Raw genomic sequence first — 18,227 nt, 5'->3', positions numbered from 1 at the left:
CAAAATCCATCGTACTTAACCATGGCTGTAATGACTTATCAGTGGCCTTTGTTGTTGGAATAAGTCATTTTAAAGTAAATTGTTGTAAGCGTGTCAGCACGTGCTTTTCTCTGAGCAAACGAAAAGATGCTTTGAAAATCTACAGTCGTCCTTTCACCTTTTTTCTCTCAGCTTCAAGACTTTGTTTTTGTTAAAACGGTTGGTTGGTTAAATCCAGCTAATTTCTTAGCGGCTGTTTTGACCAATGATGGGTTGACAAGATTTAAGCCTACTCGGAGGCATACGAAAGCTTTCTTGCTTTCCAGTTTCAGTTAATGTCTCTTCAACTAGCAGCCATAAATATCCGCCGACCCTGTTTCGGACAGCAATTGGTATGTTGGGAATCTTTGCTCAGGAAAGCGATTCATGGCTTTGTTGTGGTGAGGCATCACCTCTGCTAAATCCCAAGTAAACACTCTTCAATCTGAGTTGAGTTATCACACTTGCCCTAAACAATGCCGAAAATGCCACTGGCATCATTGTAGTGCTTTTTGCAGGCTCCCTAATGGTTATTTATAGAGCGCTGATCAAGCTCTTGACATTTTACGAAAACACAACTTTTCTTGAGTGCCTCGCTGAGGTGAGAAATCAAAAATGGCATCGGGGATTCTTCCACTTGTCTTATCTATCACTGTCCAGCCTACGTCATAGAATGGGAATTAAAACTCAGCTGTTGTTAGAGTTGTTTTTATTTCTGATAGCTAATTAAAACCACAAATGTAACATTTTGCTTAATAATAAACTGCCAAAAGTGACAAAAGGATATCAAGGATATATCCTTTATTTATGAAGCCATCGCGTCAAATTATGTTCAAACACAACATATCTTTGATGACAACTTTTGCATAAAATTAACGAAATGTTTTTATTAGAATGTTTGTTGCACGGGAATAAATTACTCTCTGTCAGACTTCATCAAAGTGAAATCGAACACCGAAGAGCTTTTAAGCGGTCACAGAGATAACACACAGCAGCGGCTGTAACAAAATCATTTTTGTTTTTTGTCATACAAGAATTTTTAGTTGGATCGAGCAGAAACATTCTCCTAACTCTGCTTTGTGATTTTAATGGATTTATAAGCAAGCACAGAAAATGAATACTCAAATAAGAAAAGGATCGTTTTTGAACTATTCAAAAAAAGTAACAAAAAAGCCACGGCTAACGAGAAAAAACTGGTAATTTGATCAAATGCAGTTTTTCTGCAATTTTTCGCCAATTTTTCGGAGTTTATTTGCTTCGATGGTACATCAACAACAAAACAAGCAGGATTCCGGCAATTTGGCGATGGAAGAAGCTGATTGGTTCGGTCGCCGAGCTTTCTCCAAACGTAACAACGACTCTTTGTGACGTCAATATGGGGCAGTAGACCTCATCGACGTAGACATAAGACGACACTTGCCGATGTCAAAAGGCACACTTGACATTTTCAAGACGTTCATGCCGATAAATATGGCTATCTGTATAAAAGAGTTCAACGATTTCTGAACATTTAAGTGGCAATAATTCAAAAAAAGCACACAATCGGAAAGTCTAAGGCATGCCGATCTTGCCGACCGCCAAGGATTCCTGTTGCTGTTGCAAAGGTCGCCTTGGTAACAAGAGTGCTTGCTGCAGTTCGTGAACTCTTTAACGTCACTGCATAGCGTAAACAAATGTATATTGATATGCTATTTATACATGGAACGTTGAGCCAGCAGGAGCACTTATTTACCTACCTGTAAACACACTTGCTCAATTGGCACTTTCGTGACGAGATTTTCAACTGATTCACCCCTGAAATCTTCGTGTATTCATTTAAAGTAACCCGGGCTTGTTATTTCGCTACCATTTAACATACCCTGTCACTCCAGTCGTTTTCAAGAAGTTAAGCATGGCGATAAACAACTTTTACGTGCGTCACAGAAATAAAATTGTATGAAGGATATTGTTAGGCATTATAGTTTCGTGTTGGGGGCGACGTGGCGCGTCCGTCTAAGCCACACAATGGGGAGGCGTGACTCGGCCTCGTGATCGCGTGACCAAGTGCCTGGTCGTTTTAATCGCCAGTCGCTATCTACAAAGATTTAAATGTATCGCAAAGTTCAAACGTTTTATAGCGGATATTTAAGCAAACATTACGGACAAGAAATTTCGTTTGAAATCTGAAATCTCCTTGAAAACTGCTCGCGCGCGCGTCAGCCCATTCCAGAACGGATTCTAGTTTTTTCCAAACGCATTACGTAATTCCAAATCTCAATCTCCTATTGCGTAAGGATTGATACGTCATCATTTTGCAGCATATAGCCTACCTCGCCAAATCGGAAATCTTTACCGGGCCATTATCGAGAATCACCGAGACCGGTATTTTTATTGCAATTCAATTACGTGTTGCAAAGAACAGTGCGTCACTTTTGCGATTACATCATCGAAAAATGGCGAATTGTGGGAACAGTTTAGTTGATCAAAAGTTATGAGATATTTCAAAACAAAAAACGTTATTTTCAACAGAGTAAACTAGCCTTAGCGGAAGAATGTAATCTTTAAGCTACTTCCGTAATCAATCAAATCGGGTTTAAGTTAAAAAAAAACACGCGTTATTAATCAGCATGCAAAGGACTGGAAATGACCAAGAAGATATTACGAGGCAAAACACGGCGAAAGAAATTCCGATACGAATCTTAATTGTCGTTGAAAGCTACACGACTTACAACTGTGGTTTGGTCCACCCAGGCGACTTTGGCTTACTATACGTTAAATATTTACGCTGATACTTTTATAGCAATATACTGAGGGTATTACGCAAAGGTTGAGATGACTGTGTGTTGAATAAGTTGAATGGCCTTATGAAACAGAGCCATTAAGTCGCAGTGTTATACGCCAAACTCAATTGCCGCAATAAAATGCGACCCTGCAATCCGATGACCAAATCCGTTTTTTAGGATTATTTCTTTAGGCGAACCACCAACAGCGGAAATGAATGATTTAAATTAGAAAACAGAGTTATTTATAAATCCAGCAATGAAATGTTTTATCAACGAGATTTATATTTAAACGTCTCCTTTGGTTCAAAAGGGCGATATCGCTTTTAAGTTCAATGAAGTCTCTCCGATTTGCAGTTATAAGTTGCCGTTCGACTTGGTGATTCAAATCGCATTTTGCCGAATCATTTTCCTGTTTTCAAAAGGAAATCTTTTATCCGCGGAAGTGATTATCAACACAATAACACTAACACCAGTGAGCCTTGTTCTATACAGTCTACGCAAACACAATCCCAGAATTTGAACCAGCAAAAAGTCTTAAAGATATCGTTCTGGCGCTTCTGCTAAAATCGCGGTATTTGTATCTACTTGATAATTTCAACAGTCTCGAAAATATGTTAACAACCGCTTAAAAATCTCTCAAAAGGTAACAGGGAGCTCTTACGCTTAAGTTAAGTGTAGCCACAAACTATCTCAATCCCCAATGACATAACCGCCAGTAAGACAGGAGGGTGTTACCTTTTGTTGTGGATACCACCACGAGCACCTTTTGCCTTAAAAGTATGACGTAATTCGGAAAAGGTACGAACTGAAGCATAATTACGAGTGGTATGGAAAGATCTTATTCAAGGTAAAACCGTCAAACTACAGCCTCTATTTTCCACTTAAACCCAAAGAGTGTCCTGAAAGCAACCGCGCAATTCAGTCATCTTGAACGAGCTCAGGGATTTATTATTACAACGACACATTTAAAACATGTTTGCATGCATTGGAGTCTTTTGAAACAGACATACAACAAATTGTAAAGCATAAAAGAACGACTAAAAAGCTTTGGGCTAAAGTTTACCCTTTTGTTGTTGTTCAATGGCGCGCGTAACATTGACAGTATTGAGACAGATATACAAATACATAGAACTTAACACAATAATCATATAACTGAAGCTGTACACGCGACCAACCACCTAAACGTCCATGTTTATTTTTCATAAGCCAAACGTCATAACTAGTAAGTGTTTCCGAGAAAATCAAGTGAAGGCGGCGGAAAAAAGGCATCGAAATGCACACACGAAGAGGAGATGTTATTACAAAGACCTCTGGTTGTATTTAAACAGCTTTTGAGGAACTTATCCGGGTTCTGATGAGAGTGAAAAAAAATATGAAGTTATCAGATAAAATCTTTTTTGTTGGCAACTTGAGGTATCATTAGAAACCGTACATTTCAGGTGAACATTAAATACATAATTTTATATACAATGATGACTTATAAAGACAGCAAACTCGTTCACGGTTTAGGGCCTTCCCCGCGCCGTAAGAAAACAGTTGTACATCTGATGAAACAGAAGAAAGTATAAAACAAGATAATTCTGTACAGTATTTACAGTATTTTCCGCATGATTTGCCGCCAACAGTGCAATGGTACCGAATGAGTACAATAAATAAGACAAATACAACAACCACGATAAACAAAGTTCAGTATAATGGAACGACAACACAAAACAACCAATAAAAATCCAAGCGACATTTATCTGAGTAATTCGAGTATTTTATAACTTTCTACATCGTTAATACGTTTTCACTATACCGGAGGAGTATTCAAAATGTGTAGAGAAATACTGATATCGGTAACTGCTGGAATACAAGATAAAGAAACGATTTTCTATGTACATGATACGTTTACGATATCTCTGGCTATAAAGTAAAAACAATGGTTAAATATATAACACTGCCTTTTTGTTTGGTAAAAATGACATGGACGGAATATCAAAATACAGTAAAAGAAACAGATTGGAAAAGCGCAATGACTATGTACAGAACAGCTACAATCAAACTACAGTCAGGCATCAATAATCCGACGAGAATGCAACAATAGGACAACAACATATAACATAAACTACTGTACATGGAAATGTTGATGGTCAATTACAAGGATGTCTTATTAAACTTTGGGTAGTGCAGGGGTAGGAACAGGGACAGGGTTGTTAGATTGGGTCCATTTTTTATCCGTGTTCCGCATCTTTGGCATTTTTTGCCGCATTCTGTTCTTCGGTCTCATTGTATAGAAGGCCAATCGATTCTTATCATTTTCCGTTCCAGTGCCCAACTTCACATAGGAATCGTCGTAGGATCGGCCTAAGAAGTCCGCTTCGCCCTCAGGAGTAGAATCCTCCTGAAATGTGGATGTCCTGGATGCTCGTTTATCATTTGGAAAAGAGTTGGCGGTGCTGTACTCAATCTCCTCCCAACCAACCACGGTCGGCACAAATGGCTCCTCATCGTACGACGGACTGACAAATGTGTCCTCATTTTGCATCCGTAATCCTTCCAAGCGTTCCTTCTTGCTTCTCCTGCTTTTCCTCGGCCGAAAAAGCTTTAGAGACCTTTTTCCTTTAGACGTTTTCGACGTTTCGTCAACTGGAGTTTGAGGAAGAGCGTCCGGATCAGCAAAGTCATCCTCATCATCCGAACTTTTACAGAACTCAGGATTGCGAAATGGCATATTAAGATTTTCCTCCAAGCACTCAGAAACAAGAGAGTTCCTTATACTAGGTGATGATAATTGCTCAAATACTTCGTCGTAAATGTTTTCCACAACCGGTGGGGATTCCGGACTCTTTTGTTTTTTCGTCTTGGAGCGTTTGGAAGTCTTAGGAGAAGCGATTGTCTGAGCCGACAGAATCCCCTTCGCTACGATGAGGGCTTTAGTTTTCGATACGTCTCTATCGTTTAAACACGGTGGAGAATTTAAAGATGAGCTCACAAAACCACTGCTCGTAGAATCTCCTGATGCGGACGGAAACATAACAGGAGTTTTTGGAGTGATGCGAGCTTTCACGTTCTTGTTCAGAAACGTCCCTTCATCGATTGGGCATCCTCTTTCAGGAGTAGGATCGGAGTTAGGAGAAAAAGAAACAAGCGTACTATTAGAAGTAGGCGAGAGGACGCAGGCAGGAGGAGGAGGAAAAAGATCAAACGAGTTTTCCCGAACATCCGGGATTATCTTTTTTCTTCCAGCTGGGGTAACGCCTGTGAAATTATCGTTATTTTCAGGGACTGCTGTTGAAGCGTTAGCACTGTTGAAGTACGAGTTAACTGGAAGGTAATTTGGGTTTGTAATAATTTTAACTCCGTCTCTAGCTTTAGTGCTTTGATCTGATGCAGATGGTAAATTGCTGGTTTGTGTTGATCCATATCCTTCTGTTGAGTATTGGGAGCCTAATTTTATTCCAGTTGGCTTAGATACAAACGTTGGTTTAACAATTTGAGACAATTTTTCTGTTCTTTGATTCATAGGATGGGCAATTCCAACAACTCTGTTGTTATTGGCGTTATGTTGGGGATGAAGCAAACTTGCTTCTTCACTGCCATCTTGCGGCAGCTTAAAATTTTCCATTTGCTTTGTGAGGTTTGAGTCACTATCGAAAAAATCGTCGCTCCAAGTGGTATCTTCGCTACTGACGTTACCCAGGCCATCGTTTGCAATATTGTGGACAATTTGCACTTCGTTACGATGCTCGTAACTGCTCATGTAATTAGAGTTGGTGTTAGTGTTTTTGATAGTTGACTGTTCTATGGCGGAGGGCTGACTGTGCATGGACACGGCTATTGGAGAAGTGGGTTCAATGGAGACACGCGGCGTTTTATCGCTAGAACGGGATTTACGGCTTAGGAAACTGTTTCGTGCCGTTTCGTTACCCGCCTCGTTTTGAGGTTCCGCATAACCCTAAAAAACGGAAAAGTCCTGTCATATGACATATGGTGATATGCAAAGATTTTTCGGTGTTTGAAAAACATCTGTATTTTAATAAGGATACTTACAGCGGAAGCATTTGATTTTCTCTTCATACAAGACGTGGGACAATTCCTATTTTGCCTGTAATAGAAAAAATTATCTCCAGGAAATATGAGAAAGAACAGCAGTCGCCTTCAACAACAAAGAAATGCTTCACTCGTAGACTTACAATCTCCGGTTATCACGAAACTTCACGTAAAGCAGAAAGCTGAGAATGACCACAGTAAAAGTGACTACTAGTCCAAGTAACAAGGGAAAGGCCACTCCTGCTGAATCAAGACACATCTCAGCAGATGTGTTATTGCTAATGGCGTCTTGAGCTAAAACAATTTGGGAAAATTAGAAAACTTCATACAAAACATACACGCACTTAAACAAACTTGGCCATGCTCTTCTGTTAAAGATTTAAAACCTACCATCAGCGGGCTTCATGATGCATCTTTCTGTGTGATCATTTTCTCCAAATAAATCCTGTTCAAACTGCTTGCCTTCAGAAGTCGCTACAGCCGCACATTTATCACCATCCCATCCACAGTAGGGATTTCCGGACTGAACGCAGGCGCTGCAAAATATTCCAAGTATTGATATCACAAAGATACCGTCTTTTTAAAAGCACGAAACTCGCCAGTAATTGGTCCTGTCAACTAAAAAAACCTGATTTACGCCTGCCTACAAAATGTGTAAACGTAAGCACCCTGTAGGCATTTGTCTTCACTAGCATGTACAGTAGCTATATACAATATACAGTAATTTGATTAATCGTTGTATTTTGTTACCTTTTACACTCGTAGAAGTGACACATATCCAATGGAACACTGATGATGCAATGTTGAAACGTCACCAGTATGACGTTGCTGCTTTTTAAGATGACGAGTTTTCTCACTCGTTTGACGTCATCATCTTTTTCTTGTTTATTTCTCACAGGTGACCTTACGTTCACTTCAGTCTCGTTTCTTGAACATTCTTTTGGGCGAAATACTTCCGATTCTTCCGAGTGAATCAACTTTCGCGGTTGATGCAAACCCATCTGATTGATAAGGACTTTGAGAAGTTTACCATCCCGTGTTCCTGAAACAAAGTAAATTTCAAAATGCATTTGACGATAACACTGGGTAATGTTTATGTAATTGTGGCATACAACTAATGAGGAAGCTTTAAATGCATTTATTATTTCCTCCAAATATGGTATACGCACTTGGTAAATAAAGTACATGTGCATCAAGTATTGATTCATTTAGGAAATTTTTTCATTTTACCGATGTATAAAACGGTCACGTTGGTCACTCCACCGTTTCCACGGACGTTTGTTTCCACGGCAACGGCTGTAAACCGAACATGGGATTGCGTCATCAAAAACAATGGGAATCCTGAAACGGAGGGAACGGCGGCGGCCATTATCGGATGAGACTCGACGAACTGAAGTGTCGTAGATGGAGCTGCTGAAAAATGAAGCAGTGAATTGTTAGGAGCTTAGTGAAAAAATTTACCAGATAATCGTGACTGCTATAATGAACATCACAGTTTAATGTTGTAGAAGTCAAGATTGCGTTAACGTTGATGTGAAATAAAGGTATTTTGAAAAGTGTGAACACTTACGCTCTGCTGGATTATGTCTGCACACAGCCGGATGAGGGTTCGGCATCTTGCTCGCTCGCTTCTTCCAACACCAGCTGCTCTTGCTTTGCTCCATAAAGTTACCAGCAAATGATGTTGCGATGTCGTACATGGTGAACGCGCACACGGCAGAACCAGTGATGCTATTCCTGACGAAGTAGAATAAACACTCCGACGTATCACCTTGAACTAAAACTACTAATTCACTCTTGCATGTGACTTTCAGTAATGCCTTTGAAGTTAATTTTCATAACACTGCGAGAATGACGTACTCTGGTGTTGTCATGGTAGCGAAGATGGTCATTTTACCGTCGAACATCATCGGTTCTGTGACGTCTTGAATTTCGTTGAAGTAAAAAGGACGGTTGCCAGGAAATGAACAATTTAACCTGAAAACAAGAGGCAGTTTCTTATTCGTGTGTATTAGTTGTTTCGTTCTGCCTAAGTACACAGCTGCAATATGAATAATAAGCTACAAAGAAACAATATCAAGCAACTGCTGATGGTAATTTTGACTTCAACAAAAAATGAAGTTTTGGTAATCACACCAGAAATTATTATCACCGTCATCATACCATACATAAATAGTACATAGGTCATGTAAATACCATATCAACATACGCATTACAGTGTATTTTATTAAATTTAAACTACCCACGTCAAACCTGCGAAGTCAAGATTGAGCTTGTTGTAATTACTCGATTGTAAGCGGCGGATTATGAACGCTTTTTATCATCACTTTTACATCTTACACTCGAGAGTGGCTTACAATCAAGTAAACACGGTGCTTTTTTCAGTTTGTTTATACCTCGCCTTAAAGAACGAAGTCCATCTCCCCCTTAATAACGTGGCACTCCCCCCAACATCTTTCTTGCAAACTTGCGCTACACGAGAATAAACAACCTGAAAGAAAACAAATAACAAAAAATGGCGCATATACTCGTTATTGGCAACATTAAATTGCAGTATTCCAAACTTAAAAATTTCAAATGTTGCAAAATCGTTAATCTAATGTATTGCATCATCGTCAATGAAGTGACGAAATAAGTATTGAGAAGTAGAGAAGTGGAAGTACTCGGAAGGAAAATAACCAGGAGCGTCACTTTTGACTCGCAATATCAAGATAATTTGATTTTCAAAAGATATTTACTTTGTCAATTTTGTCCGAAGCTTCGACCGCCTCCTCCCTGAAGAAGACAAAGATCTTCTCTCCGTAATCCAACATCCCAACAAAATAAGGATCGTTGAGAAAGGAATGAAATGTGGGAGAATATTCGGTCCTCAAAATTGGAAGATACTGGCTGGATCCGACCACTTTTCCGCTCGAGCTCCGCGCAAAGTAACCCGGGGATGGCATGCTTGCGGCATCGGACACAGGAGTCCTGGAAACGGCGGAGTCGGAGCGACGGATGTCGACACGGGTTGCGGAGAACATGTATCCGTCTGTGCGATTATAAAGCAATGAAAAAAAGTTTTGCCTGTGAAACTTAATACGAAGTTTTTGTGGTAACGAATTGTTCGTGGTCAGGCCAAATAAGTGCAAAGTAACCGAAACCTTAAAGAAGACAAAAAGTTACCTGAATATTGATAAGCAAGTGAGGCGACGTCATCATAAGGAACTTTTAACTTCTCCAAGACAGCAGTATCTTGATAAGTACCAGTAAATCTTGTACTGTTCCACTGTTTTAGAAAACGCCCAGTTAATACGACAACACATACTAAGTTTCAGACTAAAACTAAACTACAGGCTACAGGTTACAGAAAGTCATGCAATTTATAGTTTGAAAAACTAAGATAACGAAAAACCATTTTGCCCTAACAGGTAAGCCAAGGCATTGAATATCATTTTAAGCCTACCCCATATTCTCTGCAAGAGGGCCGGGCGGCGTTTGTCCCACACAATAAAAGCAAATCAGGTGCTATTTGCGCCACCACGCGGATGTAATTTTGACAGGTTTTTATTGACCCGGTTTTTTGTTCACATTTCGTGTCGGTTCTAGGATTCCAAGTCAAAACCTGACGTATACAATATAGTGCAATGTGTGTAAGCAAATGTAACCATTACGCACATTGTTACTTTGACAGAAGCCATCAACAGCTGGCTATAGCAACCTCTGTCATCTATTCAGCAGTTGCAAACAATGTTTCTTTTCAAAATAGTCATTGGTGATACAAAACGTAATCTTCAACACATGCATTATCTGTGCCATTCAGTTATGAAAATAAACATCAAGCATTTTTTTACCTGCTCAGATAAAATTAATCCATGATCGTTCTCTGGCAGCTGCTTATCGACAACATAGATGGAGTTTCTATGAATAAGAAGAAATAGATTAACTATCGATGATACAACTTACTAGTTTAATCGATAATGAATTTATTGCATAAAGATTTTGACAATTGAATTTGGTCGACGACACATATATACGTGCAGAATCTATACCACAGGGTCGGTCGATTAACCTCCAATAAGCGCGAAAGCGTTTTTGAAAACTTCAGGTCAACGTTACCTCAGCATTGATTGATAATAAAACAGTATGTAAAAGTGACGTCACATGGTGACGTCCGATGCGAATCTAATGCTGTTTTCCATGCGAGACATATGGTTCGGCGCAAGGTTAATCAAGGAAATGGCGTCTGTGCAATCGATCGTTTCCTTCCATTTTATCGATTTAAACCACAAACATTTGCATTCAACTTATACACTTTGCATGCGCTTAACCAGCCGGTCCTATGTAGCATCGAATGTAGCTGACAGCTACAACTTTACATGGTAGCTCCAGCTTTTTTCATATCCGCACGCAAACTTACACGTTCTTGTTTTCATAAGACAGCTAAATTGTCTCGCTATCGTGGTTCGTTTCTTACTTTCATGCAAATTATCTTATTGCACATACAAAAAATGTAAATTTTTATTCCTCTTGACTTTATGGTGTATTTTTAAACTACGCAAAACAAACCTTGAAAATCATATCTTTGAACAACAGCAAGTCAACAGTAACCAGTATAAGTAACTTGACGCAGTTTCTAGATCGTTAAAATGCTTGAAAGTTCAAACCATGCGCGTACTCTTTCCTCTTTGTTTAAATGTGACACTATGCTACCGGTCTGATACAGTGGCGTAGCTGTAAAAAAAATTTGGGGGGGTGGGGCAAATATTTCATGAGTTCAAGGGAACTACAAAGTGTTTGTTCTAAGACACCGCCACCTGATGTAGAAGCCATGGCCCCTTTCGCCCCCCTCCTAGCTACGCCTTAGATCTGATAAAACCTTATGATGTGGTCTGTGTTGAAGACGTTTAACAGCGTTTATAAGCGCTGTATAAACAGGAAATGACGACAGGATGCAAGCGCAACTGTACGCTCCGCAACATACCAATGACGTCATTATAACCATAAGAAAAACAATGGCCTTCTATAGAAAACATAACACATGTTGTGTTTACATTCTATACACGCATGACTATTCACTTTTCGGTATTTAAATCTGGCTTGAATTAAGTCAATTGATGTTGTTAGGACATCAAGCTATCAACCCTGATTGTAAAACCGTTTCATAGCAAGAGACAAGGCAATGTCTCTTTGTTGAATAATTGATTAACCTTTGCATATCGTGTTTTCGACGAAACGACTCTATAAGTGTCTTATTGGCGTTACGAGAGTAAATTCCTTTGATCGATGTGTCACTTATATTTATGATGTAGGGAAGCAGCGTTACGCCGTAAAAATACGAAAGGGTAAAACATAAATATTTGACACAATTCAGTGAAACGCATTAGGGCCTTGACCTATCATACCCAATAGTTCTGACTTGTATTGCAATTAATCTTGGTTGTTGGAAATCATTCAAAACTAAGCACTGCTCATAATATTGCTGTCGTTGTAAGCTGTAACTTACCTCGCCGCAACCAAAATTTTGTCCGAAACCAATTTAACTTCTTGTACATCTTTTAAGTTGAAAGATCTCACATTTCCAGAACTTCCAGTGAAGATGGAGAAATTGGAGGTATCTAAAGGTTCGACGAAGCTGAATAACTATAAATGACTACAAGTAGAAATAGCCGACAATAAAATGAAAAATTTTGTTTCACTTATACCTTTCAAAGAAAGGACCAAGTTGGGTTTCAAGTCTTGAGGAAAAGTGTGGCAATTGCTTGAAAACGTGATCAATAGAAATTGAATAACGACGCCAACTTGTAAATTTTTCATGGCCCGCGACAGCTGACCGAGCGCCATTTCCAAAGCTGTCTCAATATGCTATCCGGCATCGTTAACAAACGAGCACTTTAAGCAAATTTTTGGTACTGTACTTTCACCTTTAAAAACATCATCATTAACAAAAAATATGGTTTTACGAATAACGTCATCTATGCTACATTAAACACAATGAGATAAAACAACAAATTTTTGAACGTGATACGGATAAGCGAAAACAAACAATACAGTACACTGAACTTTTTTCAAAAAGTCGCGTTTACGTTTTCTAAAAAAACCTAGCACGCTTATATAACAAAACCGTTTCAGTATCTGTTTAGACATTGGCAAGATTTTATAGTATAATTTTCTTACGGAGTTTCTTCGTTTATCAAGACACGAACTTCTTTTACTGTAAACTATTGTGTCACTGAGAAAAAGGCGAATTAACTTCTTTCAACTATAAAAGCAATGGAAATGCCGTTTATTTCTATAGTTTGAATCTAGTCATACCAGCTGTTTCACATTCAAAATCAGCAAAACAAACTACCTATTGTCCACGTTATATACGGAGGAAGTTACTTAACTTCGAACTAAGCCCAGTACAGAATTTTCTTTGCTTTCCGCAGGCCCAAGCGCTGTCTTGAAAAACAGTGTTTGCCGTTTAGACCAGCAATAACCAGCCATAACAGGTATTGCAAGCTGACAACTCTATTAGAATACGACGCACTGTATTCCTCTTGTCGCATGGAACAGAATACTGGGTATTACGCCATTACATAACCTGGTTAATATACGCAACTATAGCTGATCGAGCGACTAACGTAACCTCAACATACTGTGAGTGCTGACATATTGTTATAGATTTACAACTATGATATGGTACATAAGCTGGTAACTATATAGAGCAAGTATATGAAAAGCGTGCTCGCTGCAGTATTGCACTAACTCATGTCCACCTGCTCTACGTAGCTAATTAATGTGGAAATAACAGCAGCTTATAAAAAAGGATGCGCAAAGCATTTTCTGCGTTCCAATTTTATTCACTCTGACAACTAAACGCCCGATGCATGCCTTGGTGAAGCCACGCCTTCGAAAGCAACGCAGTGACGTTGTCTTTGCTTCAGGACTAAGTGTGTCAGGCCCAAACCTAGACTTTATTCTGTTTGAATTCTTCGATCCTAAACAAGTCGAAAATCGATGACCGGTTGGTATATACGCCTCATATACGCAAGGTCTTCTTGTTTCTAGCCTGTAGCTAATGAACCTTATAGGTCAACGCGCGTGAAGTTAAGTGTTCAAAAAGCATTACAGAATCGATTTTAATTCTGCAAAAGCATTTAAATCTTACGATTAGGGTGAATGGTTTATTAACGTATCGAACTGCTGCATAATGCACTGCACGTAGTGATATAAACGAATTTATAAACTTCCCTTTACTCGATGCGAGCTTGCTGGTATCGCCGGTACGGGAAGCGTTAAGCACGGCTGTTCATTAAAACTCACAACGTAAAGTGCTGTCGCTTATGACGTGGCTTGCGAAAGCCGGAAGTAAGCCCACGTGACCGGAAAATATGAGTGGCTTCTTCTAACCCATAAACGCTTTAAGGTCTTCACCAGCACAATTATCTGACTGGAATGCTAGCGACCCAGCTCGTGAAAATGGTTTTGACTTCTCATGTATGCCCAGAAGCATTCGGAATTGCTTACTAACAATAAGGCAATGTTATTCAAGTATAACTAACTTACAAATTTCCAGCGTGACTTGAAGTTACTAACTTTTAAGGACAAACTTTAACTTTCGCTCCAATACAGCAAAATACGGAAACGACATTGAATAAAATCATGGACTATCATACATACAAGTCTAAGGTTAAAGGTTTGAACCAAAACCGAACTGAGTAAGGACCTTTATCTCTGAATTGTAGGTGCATATTACAATCATTACTTGCAATAAATTCAAAATAATGATAAAACTATTACTTGACTGAGTTGCTGGAGAAAGATTTCCAGTCGAAATTATGAAGCTTTTAGCAAAAAGAACCATTGTTTAAGACTATGCAATTTTGAAGCAAAAATAGGCATTAGCCTATATCAAAAAAGAAAAGATTACTATAAGTTTCGAGAAAAAAGCCTTAAAAGTTACTGGGACAAAAGCGTTAGAAAATACTTCCTGGTCGCTACCAGGTTGAACCCATTCAAGGAATGAGCGCTTTCACCTGAATGCTACTCACGTTGTTGGAAACACTTAAGCTAGTGTAAGTTATGGTGCATTTCTCTTGCGATGGGAAAAATATTTTTTCATAGATGCAGCTAAATCGCTGAATTGTTTTGACACTAAGTACGTCGTTTGCTTTAAGGAGCATCGATTACTGGCCTTACAAAATAACACTTTGTCAACTGGCAGAGGTCAACGATATCGTAAAACAGCGGACGATTGGCTTTTGGAAGTCCATCAAGTGAACAGATGTTGCGACATGTACAGACACAAATCAATTATTCAACGAAAAAGCTGACGCACCATAGAGACGGTCAACCACGCGCTGTCAACGTTTTCTTCTTCAAAATCACGTTGCGACATACGGTAGATGAGTTGAAGTGGTTTTTATAACTTCATATCGACGGTCCAAATTATCTGCGCTATAGGTAATAGGGGTAAATTATTTCAGACGATAACCATTAACCAATGCATTCATCAAGTTACCTTACTAACCTAATGTCTTTACTAACCGGTTTGAGTAAAGTCTGGTTTCGACCCAAGTAACCACACAATTATCCCTCAGTTATTCAGATGCCATTTAATCATTGCACCATTTCTTGGCCATAGGTCCTAATCATGCCTTTGCACATTTCATAAAGTTTCACTGCTGTACAGTGTACGTGTACTTCAGAAGAGTTACGCCATTGGTATTTTGTAACCCGCATCCAGTTGCATTTTGTGCAATGTAAGGTGTTTTCCAGAAAACGTCATTTCCCGCATACAAAAAAGCAACTAGCTTAAAAAAACAGAAAACAAAAGACCGTTTTAAACAATGTTTGGCTATTCAACACTTAGCTGCTGGTTTATGATTGATGATACTTGATACTGACAATAAATAAGCCAAGCATGCAAGCAAGAAACCAAATACTTCATTCAATAACTAAGTTATTGTTGGCCCGGAAAAAAAAACAAAGTGTAATGGTTTGCATTAATTGAGAAGATGAGTATTTGTTCCAATTATGGGGTTATTAAATGTCTACAAACGAACGTTTTATAAATTCGAAGCATGTATATTGCATGGAAACACAACGGAACGAGCATTTCGACCGATAAGTCTATGCTTAATGTATATAATTTCATGACGAAAACCAGAAAGTCTACAAGCCATGGTTTACTGTAAAGATTTTTGTGAAATATTTGGTACTGTTAGATCCTTTTCAAATCAATCTTTTCTACGAACCAATCATTCACTGCAACCTTTACTCTGTGGCGCCCCTTAGGTACAATAAACTGCCAGATGATGTTAACTGAAGATGATAATAACATTCTGACGTCTTTTCCATCGTAAAACGTAAATATTTTATAACTTGATTAACCCTGCAAGAATTTTCCACAGATTTTCGTTTATTGTTTACCTTAGAAGCACCTAAGTAAATAGAAGAGATTAAAAAACTCGCCTGCGTCTCTGTAGACGAGTATCCCAACTGGATACGGGCCAAGTTGGTCGAGGTTGGAACCAGCGGCCAGCGAGAGACGCTTTAACACATGACCCGAAATTGAGCTTCATACAACAGTCACAATATATGGTGCACTTGCATCAGGTATACACATTGAGATAACTTTGATAGATATGTTTCATGCGTCACATTTTTTAACTTTTGACAACCTACCTGACATTCCAATGTTAACTACTTGCGATATATGATGATTTTTTATCATTACTTTGAACACTCGTTAGCAACTTGAACTAATAGCTGTAGTTAACCATTGATTTAATTATCAAAAGCACAAAAAGATATTTAATATGTTTATTGTGAACAATGAAAATTAAGCGCTAAGTTAAGATATTTTTTACCGTCTCACAGCTACACATACAACGTATAAACTTGTAGTTATGAAAGTGTGGTTTTATAAATCAACTTTTCCCCTACATTCCTCGTATAATATCTTCGCAATAAATAAAATTTACAATCACTTGTAATCAGAAAAAGCTGGTCAACAAGTTTCCACATAATATTTTAATCAGAAATGCAAATGAACTTTCTCGGATAACTTTTTTGTGCTAATTCCAAATCTGCCTTTGTTTTTTCTCTAGCACATCCAGTTTTCAAGATATTTGCTTTTCAATATTTTTTGAATCCAGTATTATTTTTGATTTAGACCAAACTTTGTTTCAAATTAATATAATCACAATGTTTTAAAATCTTCCTCAAATAGCTTGTGGATATTTTTTGTATATTGTGGAAGTGTTTTGAACCAGAGAAACAACAAATTAACCAGAAATAATACAGATCTATCTTACTTAATTTCCAACATTCCTATTACTTTATCGGTGGTATTACACTTCTAGAATGTATTTAGGCAGCTCGTAAACCGTTGTTCTAGACAAGCTCATTGCCTTTAGGGGCTGTAGGCCCATCCGAAGCCCTATCTTAAACAATGCAAAGTACCATTTTTCAATTTGAATTTGCTTCTAAACAAGCCCGGTCACCTTGCTGAGTTTTTGTATCCGCCGAGATGTAGGATAAAAGGACTTAATGCAGTATTTTGAGCAAATTCTCGTATCTGGAATTCTCACACCAAATACTTCAACATTTTAACAACTTTTTTCCTTACATTTTTCCAAAAAATCAGCCAAAAAGCCTTAACTTTGAACCAACACAAAACGTCAAATTTAGCCTGAACCTACACTCAGCAAGCGCCAAAACAACAACAAACCATCACAAATTAAGGTCACGTACGCACTGGACCGGAACCATTTATACTTTTTCTATAGTGACGTCTGCGTAAATGCGACCTTCGTCGCAATCACCGTGTTGCCGTTTTAAAACTGCTCAAAATGGTACTACGGCCCTTTAACTCCTATGCCCACGCACAATACTGCAAGCAAGTTTCTTTATTGATAAGAAGGTTAAAAGTAGCTTAAACTCCTGGGCTGTAGGAAATTCTTGCAGGTTATCTTTTCTGTTATAATGCTCAGCAGTAGCGAGGCTAGCCCACGGACACCGAAGGAAGAAGTGCTTAATGAATCTTTTTTACACTCCCATTAGAATGCCAATCCCAAATGTTCTATACTTATTGGAATTGAGGAGGATTTCTATACTTTCGTAAGTTTCCTTTAAATGCACAGAGTGTGCTGCTGGAAGAGTTTTTTTTTATTACCATTGCGGAGAAGAACACCTTAGAGACTTCTTTGGGAGAAGTCGAGAAAAAAACGCCACTTTCTATGTGTTTCTCTCCCAAATTTTCAAACCAACGATCCATATCATGGCGGTAGCAGAGTGGTCTGATCACTCTGAATATTTTTGAGCATTTATAGACTCGTGTTGCGCTTTTTGTAATGACTGACCACCCCATTTTTCTCAACCAAGTTGTTTTCGTTTAATCTGAATGTAAGTAATTTTGTCTTTTGCTTGAGTAGAACTTGATCTGTT

At 38.6% G+C, this 18,227-nt stretch overlaps 1 protein-coding gene across 2 annotated transcripts; it reads right to left on the bottom strand.

Moving 5' to 3' along the window:
• Positions 1-3,702: 3,702 nt before the first annotated feature.
• On the bottom strand, positions 3,703-12,740 carry LOC143445897 (uncharacterized). Of its 2 annotated transcripts, none has more exons than XM_076945286.1 (15): positions 12,497-12,740; positions 12,298-12,409; positions 10,646-10,712; positions 10,258-10,416; positions 9,978-10,080; positions 9,551-9,843; positions 9,209-9,303; positions 8,673-8,789; positions 8,383-8,549; positions 8,043-8,222; positions 7,563-7,854; positions 7,203-7,348; positions 6,956-7,106; positions 6,813-6,867; positions 3,703-6,717 (listed from the first exon to the last, which is right to left on the bottom strand). In XM_076945286.1, the coding sequence occupies exons 1-15, from the start codon at positions 12,633-12,635 to the stop codon at positions 4,933-4,935; spliced, it is 3,861 nt and encodes a 1,286-aa protein (XP_076801401.1). In that variant the 5' UTR covers positions 12,636-12,740; the 3' UTR covers positions 3,703-4,932. The 2 variants fall into 2 exon arrangements, with proteins under 2 accessions (XP_076801401.1, XP_076801400.1); XM_076945285.1 differs by having other exon boundaries at positions 8,043-8,225; positions 12,497-12,739.
• Between the last annotated feature and the right edge of the window lie 5,487 nt (positions 12,741-18,227).

This window comes from Clavelina lepadiformis, chromosome 2 (assembly GCF_947623445.1).
Source record: "Clavelina lepadiformis chromosome 2, kaClaLepa1.1, whole genome shotgun sequence".
Classification (NCBI taxonomy): Eukaryota; Metazoa; Chordata; class Ascidiacea; order Aplousobranchia; family Clavelinidae; genus Clavelina; species Clavelina lepadiformis.
Note: the sequence above shows the minus strand (reverse complement) of the source record. Positions and strands in the feature narration are given on the sequence as shown.